This window comes from Ctenocephalides felis, unplaced genomic scaffold (genome assembly GCF_003426905.1).
Source record: "Ctenocephalides felis isolate EL2017-DRISC unplaced genomic scaffold, ASM342690v1 CF-g0.4_SCAFFOLD_00845, whole genome shotgun sequence".
NCBI classification, from domain to species: domain Eukaryota; kingdom Metazoa; phylum Arthropoda; class Insecta; order Siphonaptera; family Pulicidae; genus Ctenocephalides; species Ctenocephalides felis.
The window spans coordinates 92,920,268-92,942,225 of record NW_020536999.1 but is presented as its reverse complement, the minus strand read 5'-3'; the positions used below and the strand labels follow the sequence as shown (position 1 = coordinate 92,942,225).

The following is a 21,958-nucleotide window of genomic DNA, read 5'->3' as shown; positions in this document are numbered from 1 at the left end:
AAACAAAAATATGAATTTAACTAAATGAAGTTTTGCCAACCCTAGAATACCAAAATTTACTTCATAAAGTTCTACCAACCCAAAAATATTAAATTTACTAAATAAAGTTCTTTAAAAATAGAATTAATTATATTGTATCTGTTCGATAGGTATTAGTTGGTTATGCTGATAGTGTTAGTACTGTTAGTTAAAAATTAGCCCGGACCTTTTTTTTAGTAAACAATATCAAATTTACTAAATAAAGTTCTACCAACCTAAAAATATCAAATTTACTAAATATAGTAGTTCTACCAACCAAAAAGTATCAAATTTACTAAATAAAGTTTTACCAACCTAAAAATATCAAATTTACTAAAATTAAAGTCCTTTAAAAATAGAATAAATTATATTGTAGCTGTTCGATAGATATTAGTTGGTTATGCTGTTAGTGCTATTTAGTGTTAGTACTGTTAAAATTAACCCGGAGGCCTGGACGCCCGGGCCTCCTTTAGTAATCAATTGTTGAATTTTATTGACGATTTTGATGAAACTTATTATGATGATGTCCTAAAACATTATAGGCCTAGGGAATACGGTTTAACTAAAAAACATTAAAATATAACAAATTTGGATTGATGCCACTTCTGATTGACTAGATCAATTATTGACACATATCGAAAGGTGCCTCTCGACTTAGGACAAAATGCCACTTACACCTAGTAAGTAGTAGGTGTAAGTAGAAAACAATTCTACTGATGTAAATAAATCCGTCATCAATTTTTATTATTATTATTATTATTTTTATTACTCTCAGTGCGCGAGTTGACTTCTATTCCGCCCATCTGGTGGACAAAAAATCCAGAACCCGTCGATCGATTGGTCGACGCCTCTCGGATAAAAGGAGGTTCTAGAATCCACAAAAGGCTCGTTTAGTCCGGGAGGGGATACTTCAGTTTCACGCAATTCGTACGATGAAACGACATTTGGCGCATAGTCATCGCGGTGTGCGCATGTGCCGATAGGCCGGAGAACTCCGAAACCGAAATAATTTTTTTTCCAAAACTTGGAAAAAATAGAAAATTCGAAAAAAGTGTGGTAGATTCCATAAATTTGGTTTATGAGTGTTTTAGTTTGGTGGACACGTGTGCGGTACCGGTGATTAGTGGTGTAATTGAACTCCAAAAACACTATTTTTTTTTTTTTTTGGAAAACAAAAAACTAAACAAGTTTGTGTTTAAATCCAAAATAGTATTTTGAGTGTTTTTTTGGACATTTGTGAGTTGTGCAAGATATGCTGATAAGACTGACACTTGACTCCGAAACTCCAAAATTTGTTTTTTGAGGTCCAGCCAAAAACTAGACATTTTTTGAAAAAAGTGTTCAAATCAAAAATAGTGTATGAACTCAAAAATATTATTTAAAAAAATGTTTTTTACTACGTGATGTAATTGAATATCGGATCGCCAAAATTTTATTAAATAAATATTGTGTGAACATTTTCAAAAAAAAAAAAATGCATGTTCCATTTTTTGAAAAATTGTGCTGAAGTGTGTTGACCTCACAGACAATACTTACTATACAAATTGTGTTTAAACAATAACAAATAAACAAAAGCTGCTGCAAAAAAAAACAAAAAATAATAACATTTTGCTTAGACAATTTTTGGAAAACACAATACCCACGTGGAAGATCAAAATTTTTCAAAAAAGCAAAATTTTCCTGTTTTTTGTAAAAAAAATGGTGCAAAAACCTGTTGTGTCTCGTAGCATGAAAATTATATAAGAAAACTTTTTTGAACATTTTTTGTGAAGTGTGTTGCAGAAGTGTTAATGTGCGCGTTTTCCAATTTTTGCAAAATTTCAAAAAAATTAAATAAACAGATACCAATTTTTAACCCGTAAACTATGTTCAGCTGTATTTTTAACAAGTTATGAGTATTATTTTAAAAAAATCGAATGTTGATTTGTTCTTGATATTTTTCCAAATTTTTTTCCGTCGTTAAATCAGTGATTACAAACTCCTAATCGTGTTGGGTCCATATGGGGCGTGATAACCGAAGACAGAGTGCTTGGAATGCACTGGGTAAGAATAAAACTATTTATTTATCTATATTCATATTTACATATTCATTTATATATTTATTTATTTATTTACGTACGTCCCGGAAAATCCTATTAGCTAATTTTATGTTTCAAGTCATTCTGAATCGTTTGACACCGATATTGACAAAAGTATGTGTTGTGCGAGACAAAATTTGATTTCCGTCGATGTTTTCTCAAAAACGGCTGTACCGATTTTAAAAATTCAAAAACCATTCGATGTACCTCGATAAAAAAATTAGCGTTATTAATTTTGTGCGACGATCAGCAGAGCCGTTTCTTTAATAATTTGCATATAAGTGTAAAATGTAACTCCACAAGGAGAGAACAGTATTGATTAGGTTTTGGTAAAGATATAAAGTAAATGTATTCAAACATGTTCTTCAACGAGCTCGTCAGGGTAAACTAATTACTGTATAATCTTGTAATTTTAGTATATCATTTTATAAAGTATATATATTGTTGTGATATATTTTAAAGACGATCGGCCGAGCCGTTTCTTCAATCAGTTAGGAATCGTGCTGATGAGTTTTTGGTTAAGATAGAATAGGGGTTTTCAATTTTGACGAGCTCGTCAGGCTAAACTAATTGTAGTAGAATGTTGTATTTCTAGTATATCATTCTATAAAGTGTATAGATTGTCGTGATATAATATGAAGAAGATCGGTCAAGCAGTTTCTTCAATAATCTGCATATAAGCGGAAAATGTAACTTTAGTAGTTGAGAATCGTGCTGATTAGTTTTCTGGTCAAGATACAGAATAGGTGTTTTCAATTTTGACGAGCTCGTCAGGATATACTAATTTCCGTAGAATGTTGCAATTTTAGTATGTTATTATATAAAGTGTATAGATTGTCGTGATATATTATAAAGAGGATCGGTCAAGCCGTTTCTTCAATAATTAGCATATAAGTGGAAAATGCAGCATTAATAGTTGAGAACAACAGTACTGATTATTTTTTGGTTAAGATATAGAATATGTATTTTCAATTTTGACGAGCTCGTCAGGCTATACTAATTGTAATACAATATTGTAATTTTAGTATATCATTCTATAAAGTGTTTATATTGCCCTAATGTATTAAAAAGACGATCGGTCAAGCCGTTCCTTCAATAATTAGCATATAAGTGTAAAATGTAACTTCATTAGGTGAGAACAGTACTGATTAGTTTTTGGTCAAAATATACAATAGGTATTTTAAATTTTGACGAGCTCTTCAGGCTAAACTAATTGTAGTAGAATGTTGTATTTTTAGTATATCATTCTTTAAAGTATATAGTTTGTCATGATATATAATAATATATAAAAATTTCATATGCTAGTTGCAATAATTAATGATTAGTTGTACATGCGCTTTTTAATAGAAGCACTTTATGAACATTTTTTTAACGAGCTCTTCAGGACATAAAAATTATAGTAGGAAGCTGTAATTCTAGTATGTCATTTTATAACGTATACAGATTTACCAGGTATAAAAAAATATATATCCTAAAATAGTATAGGCCTATGAAAAATGCTTGAACTATGAAACATCATTTGGGACGCGCATATGTTAAATTTTCCTAAAAATCCATACATAAGAAGCCTTTTCGCTTAATACGCCCTTTTAGTTCACTCCCTGGGAAATCGTGTTAACGGAGTTTTGCTGTATATATTTGTTTATGTGTGTATGGACAAGTATAAGGTTCAAAATGATAATAAAAATCCGAACTTGTCACTAATTTTGATAAGAGAAGATTTATTAGTCTAGCAGCATCAGTTTTTCTTTGTTTTTTAGTTAAGATAACTCTTAAGTTCATTGCCACATCTTATACATACATACACACTTATAAAAATACATACATACATATATACATGCATACTTATATATTGGTGAAACTTCGTTAAGACGATTTTCCAGAGGCGAGACTAAAAAAGCGTTTTACGCGGGAAATGGTTTTATGCGAGATATACTTTAGCCAATATGTAATAAACGATATGTTTCAAACTAGTTGTAAGTGACGAGCTTCTGTTTACCTTGGTATGAGGAGTCCATGCAACTTGCCTTAAAGCAAAATACCACTTACAACTAGTTTTTTTATATAAATTAAGAATATTGAGCCTCGTCTTTAAATAAAAACAAGGCTTCCAAAAATTTTACACCACTAAGGGTGAGGAACAAAGTTACATATAAGGCGTAAAAACACTTTGACAAAGTAAATGTGAGCAGTATTCCACAGCGCGAGCTAGAAAGCAATTTTCTTCTAAAAATCAAATTGGTATTAACCCTACTAATTTTTTATTAATTTGTAAAATTGCACGACTTGTTGTAGGGCTTATAAATATGTATAAATATATATATATATATATATATATATATATGTATGCATATGTATGAATATGTATGAATTTGTATGTATATGTATAAATGTGTATAAATATGTATAAATGTTTGTTCAAGTGCATAAATGTATATGCATTAGCAATGTAATTGCTATATAAATATGTATGAATATGTATGCATGTATATAAATATGTATAAATGTGTATAAATATGTAAAAAATTGTATAAACGTTTGTTCAAGTGCATAAATGTATATGCATTAGCAATGTAATTGCTATATAAATATGTATGAATATGTATGCATGTATATAAATATGTATAAATGTGTATAAATATGTAAAAAATTGTATAAACGTTTGTTCAAGTGCATAAATGTATATGCATTAGCAATGTAATTGCTATATAAATATGTATGAATATGTATGCATGTATATAAATATGTATAAATGTGTATAAATATGTAAAAAATTGTATAAACGTTTGTTCAAGTGCATAAATGTATATGCATTAGCAATGCAATTGTATATAAATATGTACATGTGTGTATAAATATGTATAAATATGTATGAGTATGTATGCATGTGTATAAATGTGTATAAATATGTATAAATATGAATAAATATGTAGAAATTTGTATAAATGAAAAGTTTATGCCTGTGTATAAATGTCTATGGATTGTTCATATAATTGTATATGAATATGTATATGTGTGTATAAATATGTATGAATATGTATGCATGTGTATAAATATGTATAAATATGTATAAATGTGTATAAATATGTAAAAAATTGTATAAACGTTTGTTCAAGTGCATAAATATATATATGCATTAGCAATGCAATTGTATATAAATATGTATATGTGTGTATAAATATGTATAAATCTGTATGAATATGTATGCATGTGTATAAATGTGTATAAATATGTATAAATATGCATAAATATGTAGAAATTTGTATAAATGTTTATTCATGTGCATAAATGTATATGCATTAGCAATGCAATTGTATATAAATATGTATATGTGTGTATAAATATGTATAAATATGTTTGAATATGTATGCATGTGTATAACTATGTATAAATGTGTATAAATATGTAAAAATTTGTATAAATGTTTGTTCAAGTGTATAAATGTATATGCATTAGCAATGTAATTGTATATAAATATGTATATGTGTGTATAAATATGTATAAATATGTATGAATATGTATGCATGTGCATGTGTATGAATATTTGTGCAAGTGTATAAATGTATATGCATTAGTAATATAATTGCATATAAATATGTATATGTATGTATAAATATGTATAAAAGTATATAAATATGTATGCACGAGTATAAATGTGAATAAAAAGTGCATAAGTGCGTATAATTGCGCATTAATTTGTATAAATCAGTATAAACATGTATAAATACGTATAAATCTATTACCATTGCAATTAAAATCGAATCTAACCTCAATAAAAACACCTTGTCCATCAGTGATTTAATTTTATTTCTGTCTCCGAGAACTTTATGTGGCATAACGAACCAGTCCCGAGTAATTCAATTTGGATTCTCGTTTAATTTTATTTGAAATTTATTTGAAAAAAAAACAGAAAAAGAACGACGACATTAGACGACTTAATTCGAAGACAAACGAAGACAGTAATAAATTTGTTAGAAAAACTTGTGCACTGAGAATTTAGTAGAATTTTATTAGGAAAAAGTGAGAGTTTGTGTAGATTATTCGGAATATTTCGGGTAGTGATGGGAATTTTTTTGATTTTGGTACTTGTGATGTAAATATATATATTGAAGTATAAATAAGTGAAGTTTTGAGTTTGTAGGATCTCTATTGGGCACTGAGAGTTACGTTTAAAAACGCATTATTTATTGCAGCTTTTTTTTACATTTGTTTAAATATATCAAATTTTTTTGAGAGAACATATCAATTTCAGTATTTGGAAGGTCCTTTCTTCAGTAACTTATAAATATAGCGAAATTTTGTGAGAAAACCCATCAATTTTAGTATTTGGCATTATAGTAGGCATACTAAGGTATGATGTATTAAAATTTCAATATTGTACTAGGAATCGTTCGGCATGAATACTGGAAAGAGTTGAAGTGTTTTAGCCGGGACAAATTTCGGGTACTGTTTCAGAACAAATAGCAAATTTTCATATATTTTCTAAGAAAATATATCAATTTTAGTATTTGTCATTACAGTAGACATAATAAACTCCAACATACTCAAATTACAAATCTATAAACCTTCATTTTAAGTTCAAAATAAATTATAAATTATGCACCATTAATTTTGGATTTTAATACTTTAATGGTAGACGTACGGGCACACAAAAGCATAGTGCAATAATAATAATTTACTAAAATTATAAAAAAATATAAAAAATAATTAAAATATTTATATTTAACTATATTAAATAATTAAAATATTTGTATTTACTATATTAAAGTACTAAAAATTTTATAAAATTTTTTATTACGATGTTTATTACCTTAGACCTCAGTGCTCGTAATATGTTTTTTCCAAATAAATTTTCATCTCATGTCAGAGAATAAAATTTGTTAACGCTGTTTTGTTAAAAAACAAACTGCACGTTTGAAGATTTTTATTTTAAAACAGAAAAAAACAGCAAAAACGAAAAAAGAGCAGCAAAAAAAAAACTTGAAATGTACAAAGACGCAGCTACCGAAGAAATATCGTGACAATAATTACTTTCTTTGAAATAATTGGACAACATTTATATATATATATATATATATATATATATATATATAGTTATATATATTTATATAGATTTAGGGGAAAACGGATGTAAACATCCGAAATTTAAACAATCTATGTACGACAGATTTTTTTTGTAAAAATCTGTTTAAATATTTTTATAAATACTAAAAATTGTTGTAGAATCATGCAATTTTAGTATGTTATTCCTCAAACCTATTATTTGCATAACAAATACTAAAATTGATCAATTTCATCATATCCAACAAGTTATTTCTAAACAAAATGATGTTTGTTTATTATTCATGTATACTTATTTGTTACTTGTGAATATGATTTTGAAATATTTTTTCATAAATACTACTAATTATAGTAGAACTTTATATATTTATATTTCTAGTATAGGAATACTTTGTATTTTTACTAAAAATACTAAAATTGATGAATAAAATTGTTTATAAGAAGTTTTTTATAAATAAATTGACATTTGTTAATTTCAAGAATAAATGTGATTGTTTATAAACAGATTTAAAAAATATTTTTTTAAAATACTACTAATTGTAGTAGAATATTTTAATTTATGTATATTATTCCTCAGACCCTTGTATTTTTAGTACAAACACTAAAATTGATGATTTCAAGCAAATTAAACAAAAATTCAAAGAAAATTTTCATACTAAATATATTTCGTAAATTATTTGCATGTTTTTAAGTATTTTTTGAAAATACTACTAACTGTAGTCGAAAACTGTAATTATAGTGTGTTGATCTTGAACCATGTATTTTTACAACAAATACTAAAACTGATAATTTTTAACAGAAAAATATAACAATCTCTTTGTAGAAACCATTATTTCGCCACACATGCTCTTTAAAAATATTTTATATCAGAATTTTTTAAAAATCCTACAAATTGTAATAGAGTTTTGTAACTTTAGTATGTTATTCTTGTAACCTTATATTTATACAACAAATACTAAAATCGATGAATTTTGTAATAATTAATAAAACATTTACTAAATGAAGCATACTTGTGCAAAATAACAATAGTCGAAAACAACATTTGACTTAATGTAATGAGCTCTTCAGAACGACTTGTGCCCTTGTCTCTGCTATTATATATATATATATATATATATATATATATATATATATATATATATATATATATTTGTATAAAGGGAATGATTTTTCAGAGTGATAAATTTTCTAGAACATCTCTTGTACGAACTTGAATAATTAATCAAGAAGAGGCAAATCATTCTGAACTACTGAAAACATGTGTGCCATCACAATTTATATATATATATATATATATATATATATATATATATATATACTATACACATACATTCATCCATACTTAGAAATAAATTAGAAACATTTATTTAATTTAACCAACCAGACCAAACTATTTTAAAACTGGTCATTGAAGGAATATGCTTCAAAAATTGTTAATAATTATTTTATTTAATATTTTTATACAGATTTTTTCAATTGATAGTAAAATATATAGTTTTATCAACAATATACTCAAATTACAATAGCATACTTAGTGTATTGCAATTTTTAAAAATTTCCAAAATTTATAAAGTAATTTTGCATTTTCACTTTAGCCTTTAAGTGCAAAGTTTCATGCTTTTCAATGTAACTTAAGAAAATCATGAAATTTAGTAAAATTTGTTTCAAATTATTTAAACAAATGGTTTTGTTAATAACATACTCATATTACAAAAGTTTTCGATATATAATGTAATGTTAAAAAAATATATTAAATAAAAATAAAATATTGTGAAGCATTTTTGGCTTGGAGTGCAAATATTTATAGTTTTCAAAATAACTTTTGAAAACTATAAAAAATTATATAAAAATTAATAGATTTTCTTAGTTGTAATTAAAATATATGAGATTGCTAATAGTATACTCAAATTACTCAATCATAGCATTCTATAAAAAACAAAATTATTTTAATAAATTTTTGAATCTATGCTTATTCATTTTTTTGGTTTTACATATATAATGTTCGAGTACTTCACTCATATGTATATGATTTGCATATTTTTTTAAAAATTTATCAATTTTAGTATTTGTCAATATAGGTAACACAATAAAATATTATTTACAGAACTTTTTGGCCTTCTAGTATTATGAGTGATATTTTAATAAATTTTTAGAATATTGCTCATTTAATACGTCGTTTTGCCTACAACGTGTGGATATTTTTTTCATTAAAATCTATATAGTTTAAAAATTTCTGAATAGACTTATTAATTTTAGTATTTGTCGTCATGGTAGACATATTAAAGTATGACATACTAAAATTACAACATTCTAGAGCAACTACAAATATTTTAATAAATTTCCAAAACTTTACTCTTTCAGAGTATCACATCAAAATACATACTTAGACCATCAAGGGCTCATTTTTATTTGAGGTACTGCCCTGAATAATTTGGTACATGTATATATATATATATATATATATATATATATATATATATATGTATATATATATATGTATATGAATATATATGTATATATTATTATATATGTTATTAAACACCTACTTGAGGTATGACTATCTCCATATTAGATTCATATCAAATCCATCGACTTGAATCTAACCGGAAAATTATAGGTCTACATTTTTACACATATATAAATATATGTATATACATATATATACATGTATATATATGTATATACATATATATACCTATATTATATATGTTGTTCCTTATTATACACAATTTAATTGTTGAAATATATAAATAAATATAAAAAAGTGCACGCGCTTCCCATTTTTAGACCAGAATTTACTTGCGCATTTTTTTACTGAAATTATTAGATTAAACTAAAAATATAATCAATATAGCTTAAAATCGTATTAAAGTAAATTGTAGCTAATAAAATTCTTTACATAAATTTTTTACAATTTAGCTTATAACTAAAAATATATTCAATATAGCTTAAAATCGTATTAGAGTAAATTGTAGCTAATACAATTCTTTACATTTCATTCTTACAATATATTTTTGTACAATAATCACAAATGCTTTAAAACTGTACTTAAACATGTAAATATATTGTAAGAACAAAATGTGTTATTCAAGTTGTTTTTGTATTTTATTTTGTATGGTAATGAAAATATGTTCTGAGATAGATTTGTGCAGAATTTTATAATTATAATAATATATTTTAATATAATTTTTTATAAGCTTTAATACGCACTAATACTATATTAGGATACAAATACCGGTTTTTAACTTCCCGTAGGGCAAGTTATAGTAATCGCAAAAAAATCGAAAATGAAATTTTTTTTATATCTTTACGTTTCAGAGATTTCTGAACATTTTGACATACCTTAGAAAAAATGGATGTATGTGTGTGTGTATGTATGTATGTATGTATGTATGTGTGTGTATGTGTGTGCGGATACAAATTTTCGTCGACGATTTCGGGAACACGGATCAACCGATTTGAATAATTCAAAAAGCATTCGATTCGTATTAATTAGGCGACGTGATGATTAGTTTTTGGCGAAGGCAGGTCTAGCCGTTCCGAAGATACGGGGCAAAAAGTGCCGAAAGCGGTAACTCAGTTTTTAAGAGAACGGAGCGTCCGATTTGAATAATTCAAAAAACATTTCACTTGTATTGACAAGATGAAGAATCGATAAAATTTTCATGAAGGTAGGTCTAGCGGTTTCGGAGATATGGAAGAAAAAGTAAAAAATGAGCCATTTGGCGGTCAAAAATGATCATTAGACATATGCACATCAAAATATCAGATATTTTATAGAGATTTTAACAATAAGTATACATTTTGTTAACATTCCTATGGGTTCCGTACCAATGCTTATGCGTTAGACAGCGACGCGGCGCTTACGCGCTTTATATTTTGTCCCTATGCAGTTAAAGCAGTACGATTGCTTTGAAAAGAAAGTTCAGATCTTCCACAATATGTCAAAATAAAGAAAATTTTTTTTTTAAAAAAAAAAAAAAAAAAATAAAAAAAAAATATTTTTTTTAAAAAAAATTTTTTTCAAAAAAAGTAATTTTTTGTCCAATTTATAGTTTCTCAAAAATCTTATTTTTTCAAAGTAAATTTTTTTCAAAAATGTTGATCGTTTTTAAAAAAATAATAATTTTTGGTACGGGAAGTTCCAGCAATTTGCCTTAAGGCACGATGCCCTAATTGCCTTAAGACAGAATTCCACTTACAGCTAGTTGAGTTATAAATACAAATTTAAAAAAGCGTCCCGCGATAGAGTTATGATTAATCATAAAGCGACGGCCAGGACGTGTTGTCAGTATTGTCGATATAAGTTCAGGACATTTTTTTGTTATTTTGATTATAACTAAAACACTATTTACAATAGCTCAAAGTGATATTAAGCAAACTTATTAACATCAATTAAATTCTAAACAATTTTGTCTAATAATATAATATTATAAAATGAATAGAAATTCTAGAAAAATACACTCAAATACAAGATATGTCGACAATATTAAACTTTAGTATATAAGTTCAGGACATTTTTTAGTAATTTTAGTTATAACTAAAAAACTATGTACAATAGCTTAAAATAGTATTCTATAGTATTCCTCTTATGGCTAATAAAATTCTTTACAATTTTATCTAATAATATAATATTATAAAATAAACAGAAGTTCTAGAAAAAATCATTCTAACACAAGACATGTACAAACTTAAGTTCAGTATTGTCGACATAAGTTCAGGACATTCTTCAGTTATAACTAAAAAATTTCCATATAATTTATATTAATTTATTTAATTAACTAATTAGTTAACTGGTAAATGGGATAGTTTTCTATCCTATTATTATATTTATTATTAATATTTATTTTTCATAACTATTGTTTTTTCATAATTATTACTATTATTATTATTATTTCTATTTGTTTGTAATTATTATTATTATTATAGTTATTTAGTATTATTATTATAGTTTTTCTGTACTTTACATTATATATTTGTTCAAATTATGTTTTTACTGTAGTTTATAGAATTACTTGCTGTTGTATACAAATAAAAAAAATATTTTAGTTATAACTAACAAACTATTTACAATAGCTTAAAATAATAATAAGCAAACTTTTACCTAATAAAATCCTTAGCAATTTTGCCTAATAATATAATATTATAAAATGAACAGAAATTCAAGAAAAATGCACAAACGCAAGACTTGTACAAACTTAAGTTCAGTATTGTCGACGTAAGTTCAGGACATTTTTCAGTCATTTTAGTTATAACTAAAAAACTACAAAGCTCAAAATGATATTAAGCTAACTTTTAGCTAATAAAATTCTTAACAATTTTGTCTAATAATATAATATTATAAAATCAACAAAAATTCAAGAAAAATGCACTCAAGCACAAAACATATACTAACTTGTAAAAGTTTGTTTTAGAAGAACTTTGCAAAATATTATGATAAATATTGTATGTAGATTTTTGAAGACATCTGCCAATAGGCATATATATATATATATATATATTATATATATATATATATACTAGCCGGCCCGACAGACTTCGTCCTGTCAAAAAAATTGTAATGTGGCGGTGTTTTATGCCTACCTTTTTTCTATTCTTTGCAAAAAATTATCCTGAACAGAACCGTCACCCTGGTAATAATTCGGTATGAATTAAAATAATTAAATAAAACACTATAGCATTTAAAAGTAAGTAATTTTAATAATGTAATCATAATTAAAAAATCAGTTCAATTTTCATTGTAGGGTTTTTCTAATTAATACACAAACAAACATAGGTTATCTAAATAATACCACAAAACTCCTAATGATCCATAAACGCACTGGAAACGCATTGGGATGCATGGTGCGAGAACATCTTCTGCTTTATACTATCCTTTGAATATAGTTGGTCGATATTTCGCACATTATAATTGCCGATCCAACCTTTAACTGAAGATTGTGAGGTGACAATCCTAGCAAATCCAGCGTGTTTAAAAACTCCGTGGATCGTCTTGGTTAATTGCCGAATCAAATGATTCGCCTGTAATTTGGTCTTGAAATTTTGAAATTTAATTCATTTACATCAATGTTTTTGGCTGCCAATATAGCTTGATTAATAGAAAGATATTTCTATGTTTATATAAATATATTCAAAATTAGATTATCAAAAACTACACAAAATGTCATGACATAGATCATTGTTTTTTTTTACAAATTGCGTTGCCTACTCGATTAAAGAACAAAAGGGCTGTTTTTAGGGTTTTCCGGCAACTATTCGTTTTTTTCGCGCCGTAACAACCATCCTTGGACTTCAACGAACATTTTAAAAAAGAATTGGCCAAATTGGTCCAGGCGTTGTTGAGTATGCGCTTACCAACACATTTTGCGATCCATTTTATATATAAGATATATATATATATATATATATATATATATATATGTGGTGTGTGAATTATATATATAATATATATCTGATAATGCCATATAAAGTTGAGACCAATATTTGTGTCGCCTGTCTCTACAACTTGATTTATAGAGCATTGATTTTAAACTTATCTGATTTTTACATTTATATATATATATATATATATATATATATTTATAGACTATCTCATATACTTATTTATATATATATTATATATATCAATATTATTTACATTTGTATTTATACTAACTGGTTTTTTACTAATGGCTACCTGGTACAAGACCGAATCTATCTATCGATTTTCATTAAAAAATAAACAAGACGATTTATTAATTCAAGATGCTTCTGTTTTAATTTATAAAATGGAAAATAGAATATTAAGATACAAAATTGCACTAAAAACTTTATATATAAATATTGTATTTTCTAGGAGTTATTAGGTATAGCCCTTTCCACTCGGATGCCACCGCACCATGCAAATACATGCAAATTTTCAAATGCCCGAGTAGAAAGGGTTAGTACGACTTGTTTTACAAAGATTTGTATTTATACTACAATCGATATATAGAAAAGTTTTTTGGTACTTGCTGCAGTAAATTGTTTATATTAAGAAATTTTGTGAGAAGACATATCGATTTTAGTATTTGTTGTCAAAATAGATATAATAAAATATAATATACTAAAATTACAACGTCCTGGTATCACTAATACGACCTTACGAGCTCCTCAGAAACAAAATCCTGAAATCGAGCTATTGGAGGATATTTTTAGGTACTTTTCATAAAAAAATATCTTGATAATTTCTGAGAAGACTTATCAATTTTAGTATTTGTTAATATAGTAGACATATTAAAGTATGATATATCTACTTTGCAACATTTTAGAACAATTATAAATAATATAAAAAAATACTAAAACTCCATCGTATCAGTTCAATATATGTACTTGGACTCTCAAGGATACTTTTCTCACAAAAGTCCATATTACTTGAAAATTACTGAGAACACTTATCAGTTTTAGTATTTACTATCATAGTAGACATATTGAAGTATAACATACTAGAATTACAGCATTCTAGAGCTAATACAAATATTTTAAAAAAATATCAAAACTTTACTTTTTCACAGTACCGCAATACACATACTTGGAATCCCAAGGGTAGTTTTTTTTACAAAAGTGGATGTATCTTTAAAATTTCTTAAGATGCATACCAATTTTAGTATTTGTCGTTATAGTAGACATATTGAAGTATAACATACTAAAATTATAACATTCTGGATCAATTATATATATTTTAATATATTTCTAAAACTTTACTCTTTCAGAGTATCACATTTATTAGATAGTTAGACTCTCCAAGGTATCTTTTTTACAAAAGTGCATATATCTTGGAAATTTTTTAAAATTTTTGCACACATTTATTCATACATACACTTACATTTATACATATTTTTATGAATTTATACACACACAAATGTATGCACACTAACATACAAATTAATACAATACATTTTATAAACACAGGTATGTTTCAAATTCAGCAGATGTCTTTCGATGGCATTTCAGAAATAAAAAAAACGAACAAATGTGAATTTTTGTCAAAAGGTATTAAAGAAGTCAAATGTCTTAATTTAAAACTGAAGACAAGACAAGAAAGACCCTTATCGACGATTTTTTGAGGGTCTGTTTTAGGGTCTTAATTTTTTCTCTCAATTTTGTAAAAACTATTAAACTACCCGAAGAAAAAATAAAATGCGATAGATATCTTTAGGTTTATTTATAGGATTATATTTTTGAAAAAATAATTTATTTATAACTTTTTTGAGTAAAAGACTTGTAATCGGGTTTAATTCGATTATATATGTACCCTTATGACATATAAATATAAAATTATATATATATATATATATATATATATATTGTTTTTTCTGAATAATTAAAGTTGATAATTAAAAAGTCAACAAAGCGAAACGATTAAGAAGTTCACGTTTATAAGATTAAGATCTTTTTCTTTTGACTTGAAATAGTTTTGATATATAAATACTCTGTTATATAAATATGCATTAATATTATATATATATATATATATATATATATAATATATATATATATACAGAAAATTTCTTTGATATTTCTACCATAACGACAAATACTAAAATAGATGAATTTTCTACTAAAATTGAAATATTTACAATTGCATGATGTGAAAATGTTTTAAAAATTTATTAAAATATTTATATTTGTTCTAGAATATTAAAATTTTAGTATGTTATACTTACTATACCTACAAATACTAAAATTGATGACTTTTCTCAGAAGTTTTCAAGATTTTCAAGTTTTGCGAAAAAAGTACTTTCAAGAGTCTGTGAATTTTGAAGTGACATACTATAGAAGTAAAGATTCAGAAATTTATTAAAATATTTGTTTATTCTAGAATTTAATTAGAAAATTTTAATATGTTATACTTTAATATGTCTACTATAACTACAAATACTAAAATTGATAAGTTTTCTTAGAAATTTTCAAGATTTTTACGTTTTTATAAGAATAGTACCCTTAAGAGTCTGTGAACTTTGAAGAGATAGGCATTAGAAGTAAAGATTTAGAAATTTATTAAAATATATGTTTGTCCTACAATGTTAAAATTTCAGTATCTTTTACTTCAATATGTCTACTACATGAATACTAAAATTGATAAGTTTTTCCGGAAATTTTAAATATATTTACACTTATGAGAAAAGTACATGTTAGAGTCTAAGTATGTAAATTGAATTGATACGATGAATGAGTAAAGTTTTGGAAATTTATTAAAATATTTGTAATTGATCTAGAATGTTGTAATTTTAATATGTTATAATATGATATATCTACTATGTTAAGTGTATAAAAATGTATTTAAAATGTGTATCAGTATGCGCAAATGTGCATTACAGTATCGTTTGAGTGTGTATAAATGTGTATAAAGTATGTATAAAGTGTGATAAATGTGTGTATAAATGTGTGTATAAAGTGTATATAAATGTGTGTATAAATGTGTGTAAGTGAGTATGAAGAAGTATGAGTGTTTATATGCAGAAATGTGCAAAAAAGTGTGAAAATTGTGTAAAAGTGAATTCAATTATGTATAAAGTGTGTATGAATGTGTGTAAGTGTGTATAAAAATATGAGTGTATTTAAATATGCATAAATGTGCAAAATTGTGTGTAAAATGTGCGTAATTGTATCATTTTAAATGTTTTCTAATAATTAATTGAATTTTTTAAATAAAAATTTTTTGGATCGTCGTCTGTTTTTTTAGAATTTGATTTCTATTCATTCGTTTCTAACTCTAAAGATTCTTTCCTTACGTTTCGGTGTCGCATCCAGTCCATCACCCGGTAGCATTTCAAATATTTCTCTTATTAATTGAATTTTTTAAATAAAACATCGCCGGTCGTGTGTTTGGAGTATAATATCGTCGTCTCGGACTTGTCCGTTGTTTTTTTTTTAAGAATTTTATTTTTTATTCGTTCGTTTCAAACGTTTCGTGGATAATTTATGATCGTTCTGTTGAATAATATCCATTTTAATCTGTAAATTCCGAAAGTCAAACAGGCCGACTTCCGTAAAAGAGAAACAACCGTAAAAGACAAATATACATACATGTATACATATATACATACAAACATACATACATATATGCATATATACATATATACATATACATATATACATACACAACAGTGGCAATTTATGCATCATGTGTTTTTCAAGCCCTATATCTTTTATATTTATCTTTGTACTATATTATGTTGTGAGAAAGTGTTTTAGATAATTTTCTTACCTTCAAGTTAGCTGAAGACCAAACTAAGCTAAGATAACTCGTTCCTGAAAAAAAAGAAAAATGTCCTTTTTATAAATATGAATAAGTAATTTTTAAGATTTGAAAGATATATATTTCTCTGGTATTTATAAATTTGTAAAATATTATTTATGTAATATGAGGCTAAATGACCACACGGTCAAATGCCATAAATAAAAAAAAAAAAAAAGATTTGAAAGCCTTATAATTTTTTATTTGTGATAATTTAGATAATTTTATTATCTACAATTTATCTTAAGACATAATTAAGCTACCATCAACAGTTTTTAAGTTACCCTTAAAACAATAAAAAGTTAAGTTACCCTTAAAACAATAAAAAGTTAAGTTATCCTTAAAACAATAAAAAAAATGTCCTGGATACGCTGGGCAGTGCGTACAAAACTGCTCAGAAGCAACTTCACGTAACATTTGACCTACGACACTTTGTTACATTTTAAGTCAACTAAAAAACTAGTTGTTGTAACTAAAAAGTATCTTCAGATAAATTAAAGCTTATGAAATTATCTATAATCTGTATTACTAGAGAAATTAGTGAACATTATATTTTTGCTTGAAAATCGCACACAAACTAACACGTTTAGGTGTACTTTGCAGATTCATCAATTTCAAAGGCATTTTTAGATTACTTATAAAATTTCTGCAACAGCACAATATTAGACAAAATTGTAGACAAAATCGTATTAGCAATAACTTGCTAAAAAATTATTTTCGGTTGCAATTAATAATTCTGGAGTTATAGTGCAAATAGTAAAAAATGTCTGTGGTACGTGTTGCAAGACACTATCCTATTTTAGTTCATAACTTGAAAACTAATTATAGTAGCTTAAAACAATCTTAAAATAATCGAAAGGTTATAAAATTATCTATAATTTTGTCTTTTCATACAATTTTGTATGGTTAGAATTTATGCATAAGAATCGTGTATTACAGGAATATTCTATCAAAATTCAGCAGGTGGTGCAGGACACTGTATCCTATTTGGATTTATAACTAAAAAACTAGCTGTATCAGCTCAATTTAGATTTCATACAAATTAAAGATTATAAAATTTCACCTTAGACCATTTTCCCATACGACTAAATTTCATTACCCAAAATTTAGTGTTTTCTCAATAATCAATTTCCAAGTTGTCTTTCGAGTTGAAACAGTTACATAGTCGTGTCGAACGCGCAGGTGATTCATTTAAAATTCAAAATTCTCTGTTCAGAAGCGAAGAAATCATTAATGAAATTTATGGTCACTCACAGGAAGATAAAATGAATAAAAAAACAAGATATAAAAAAAAACAAGTCCAATATACATACGTACACATGACTACTTACACAAACGTAATACAAATACGAGTTATGAAACAAAAGCGTGTTTGTTTAGGAAATTGCTTATAACTTGTTTTCGGGATTACTGCAAAATTTTGTCAAAATATTGCTCATAGTTTGCTGAATATACTTGTTTTTTGTTGCATCCAAATTGGAGCAATAGTTTAGATTTTATAGATTTTTGAAAATTTGAAAAGCGCGCCGATAGGCAAATCGTCATCTATAATCAATATGTGATAATCTTTGTTTTTTTTCAGGAAACGGAAGCGGGCAGCCCCGAGCACTTGTACGTTCCGGAAGAAGAAAGTTCCATGCAAAGCGCTTACGGACATCCGCGGTAAATATTAAAAAATATCGTTAAAAATTGTATTTCCTAAGAAGTTTTACCTAAAAAAATTCAATACTTGCATTTAATAATCATCTTCCCCAGTTTTGATCATCTGATACACAATATTATTAAAGAATCATCCTTAAAATCATTTTGGATAAATTTATTTGCCATTCGGTATGTCTAACAGAGATTCTAAGAAGTTTTACTTCAAAAACTATCATGAAACAATTGTGAACTTATTGCTAATAAGTATCTTCATCAGTTTTGATCAATTCGTCCAGAATATTATCAAATAATCATCAATAAAATCATTTTGGATTGATTTTGTTACCCTTAAGTACATGCTGACGATTTCTATCAGAGATTCTGAGAAGTTTTACTTAAAAAAATTCAACAATACTAATGCACACTTGCATTTAATAGTTATCTCCCCAGTTTTGAGCATCTGATACACAATTTTACTAAAGAATCATCCTTAAAATCATTTTGGACAATCTTTTTACCATTTGGTATGTCTAACAGAGATTCTAAGAAGTTTTACTTGAAAAAATATCACGATACAATTGTAAACATGTCGCTAATGATTGTCTTTACCAGTTTAGATCAACTTGCCCTGAATGCAATAAAAAAATCATCAATAGAATCATTTGGATTAATTTTTTTACCATTAAGTACATGCTGATAACTTTTACCAGAGACTCTAAGAAGTTTCACTTCAAACACTATCATGAGTCAATTGTGAACTTGTTGCTAATAAGTATCTTCATCAGTTTTGATCAATTCGTCGAGAATATCATCAAATAATCATCAATAAAATCATTTTGGATAATTGTTGTTACCATTTAGTACATGCTGATGATTTCTAGGAGAGATTCTAAGAAGTTTTACTTCAAGACTTAGGATGGTACATATGTAATTTTATCTTTTTAGGCCGTCTAAAATAGTTTTCACCATAACATCCTCAATTCCAATAAAGAGACAATCTTAAAGCGATTTTGGATGAAATCCATACCCTTGATGATTTTCACCAGAACATTTCAAGAAGTTTCATTTCAAATTTTCTATATTCATATTCACCATATCATTAACTAGTAAACCAGCAACAATCATAATTTACTATTTGTCTATTTCTGATTACATAGTCCATTACCAATTATCAATTTCTCTTCCAGTTTCGGCAGCGAGCAGCAATCAGCAGCAGCAGCCTTCCAAGACCCCAAAATAGACTCCCAAGAACCAAAGAATCTTAAACTAAAAACCGAACCTCCAAATTCCCCCGACATCCACCACTCTCACCACAACCTGCATCAATTCCACCACTTCAACTCACCATTTAACAACCAAGACACCACCAAACAGCCCAAAAACGACCAGAAAACTGATGAAGACTGCAAATTCAAAACTGAAGCGTCGAAACATGATCAGCAGCAGATGCATGAGCAACAGAGGAGCGAGTATAGTGGTGAACATCAGGAGAGGGAGAAGTATTTTAAAGTGGAGGATGAGCAGAATAGGTATCTTCAGGATACCAAAAACGAGGGAAAGAACTCTAGTTGTCTTTTTGGAGGCGAGAACCCTAGTTGCTTGAATGCTTGTGCTGGATGCGGGAGGAACATACAGGTAAATGATAATAGATAGCTGGTGCACTGCAGGCTGGCACACATGTTGACGCAAATATCTTGCACCATGGTGTAAAATTAGTAAATTTTATTATTGATTTTAAGACCAGACGTGCTTAAGATCAATTTGTAGAAGTTGCACACTGCTGCAAGACTTGTAATAACTATTGTTTTTCGTTTTTCCAGGATCGTTTCTACCTGCAAGCTGTGGAAAGAAGATGGCACGCCTGCTGTTTGCGTTGCTCAATGTGTGGACGCATTTTGGAATCGGACAACACTTGTTTTGCCCGAGAAGGCAACATTTACTGCAAAGCAGACTACTACCGGTAGGTGAAACATTATTTAATCAATTGTTAACAAATCTCAATCCAATGCTTGTATAAAAATATGCTGTGGATATTTACCAGTTTACTAGTTTATCAGTTACCCTTGCAAGATAAAATTGCAATAAAACAACTTTTACGATTCTCATAAAACTAAATTTGAATTGAACAATGGCAAAATACGCGTGAAGTGATTGTTAGTGCAGAAAAAACATCTCGTAAAATATGCCATTTAGTTATGGCGATTAAAATTGCTCATTCGTCGAGATAATGGACACAAATACATATTAATAAATGTAATCGAAAGCAGGTCCATGATATTTGGAAAGCAAAATGGTAGAACGTGGTGGCAACTTGCTGATAGGCAAATCTTTAACTTTTTTGCAAGTAACATATCAAAGTAAAGAGCTCACAGGGATGAATACTAATTGTTCATCAATTTTTGTTTTTATTTATTTTAAAAAAATTAAGATTTACTTCTAAATAATTCATCATACCTATCTAACAGTCTTTTGAAACTATTTAAACTATTTTTTATTACGATTTTTATTTCTATACAATTATTAAATAGTGTGTGAATTTTATTTAAAAAGTTCCCGTAACGAAAATTCTATTTCAAAATTCAATGCGAGCATAATTTATTTCAATGAACAGTTCTTGCATATTTTTAAAAGAATTATGAAATTATTTTGTAACAATTTTTGTCTCGAGGGAATTTTGTTTGAGATTTTAAGTATTTACTGTGTAAAACCTTAATTTACTGTTTAAAGTAGAAATATACAGAATTTGCCATTGATTTACAGTGTACACTAATAATTTACAGCATAGGTAAAAATTTACAGTACAAGTTATTAAATTACACTGTAAGACATGAATTTACACTGTAAGACATGAATTTACACTGTAAGACATGAATTTACACTGTAAGACATGAATTTACACTGT

At 26.7% G+C, this 21,958-nt stretch overlaps 1 protein-coding gene across 1 annotated transcript; it reads left to right on the top strand.

The window, feature by feature from the left end:
• The first annotated feature begins 1,975 nt into the window (after nucleotides 1-1,975).
• LOC113363055 (protein apterous-like) lies at nucleotides 1,976-21,020 on the top strand. The gene is made up of 4 exons (XM_026605542.1): nucleotides 1,976-2,061; nucleotides 18,998-19,077; nucleotides 20,244-20,691; nucleotides 20,877-21,020. The coding sequence occupies exons 1-4, from the start codon at nucleotides 2,053-2,055 to the stop codon at nucleotides 21,018-21,020; spliced, it is 681 nt and encodes a 226-aa protein (XP_026461327.1). The 5' UTR covers nucleotides 1,976-2,052.
• Nucleotides 21,021-21,958: the final 938 nt, after the last annotated feature.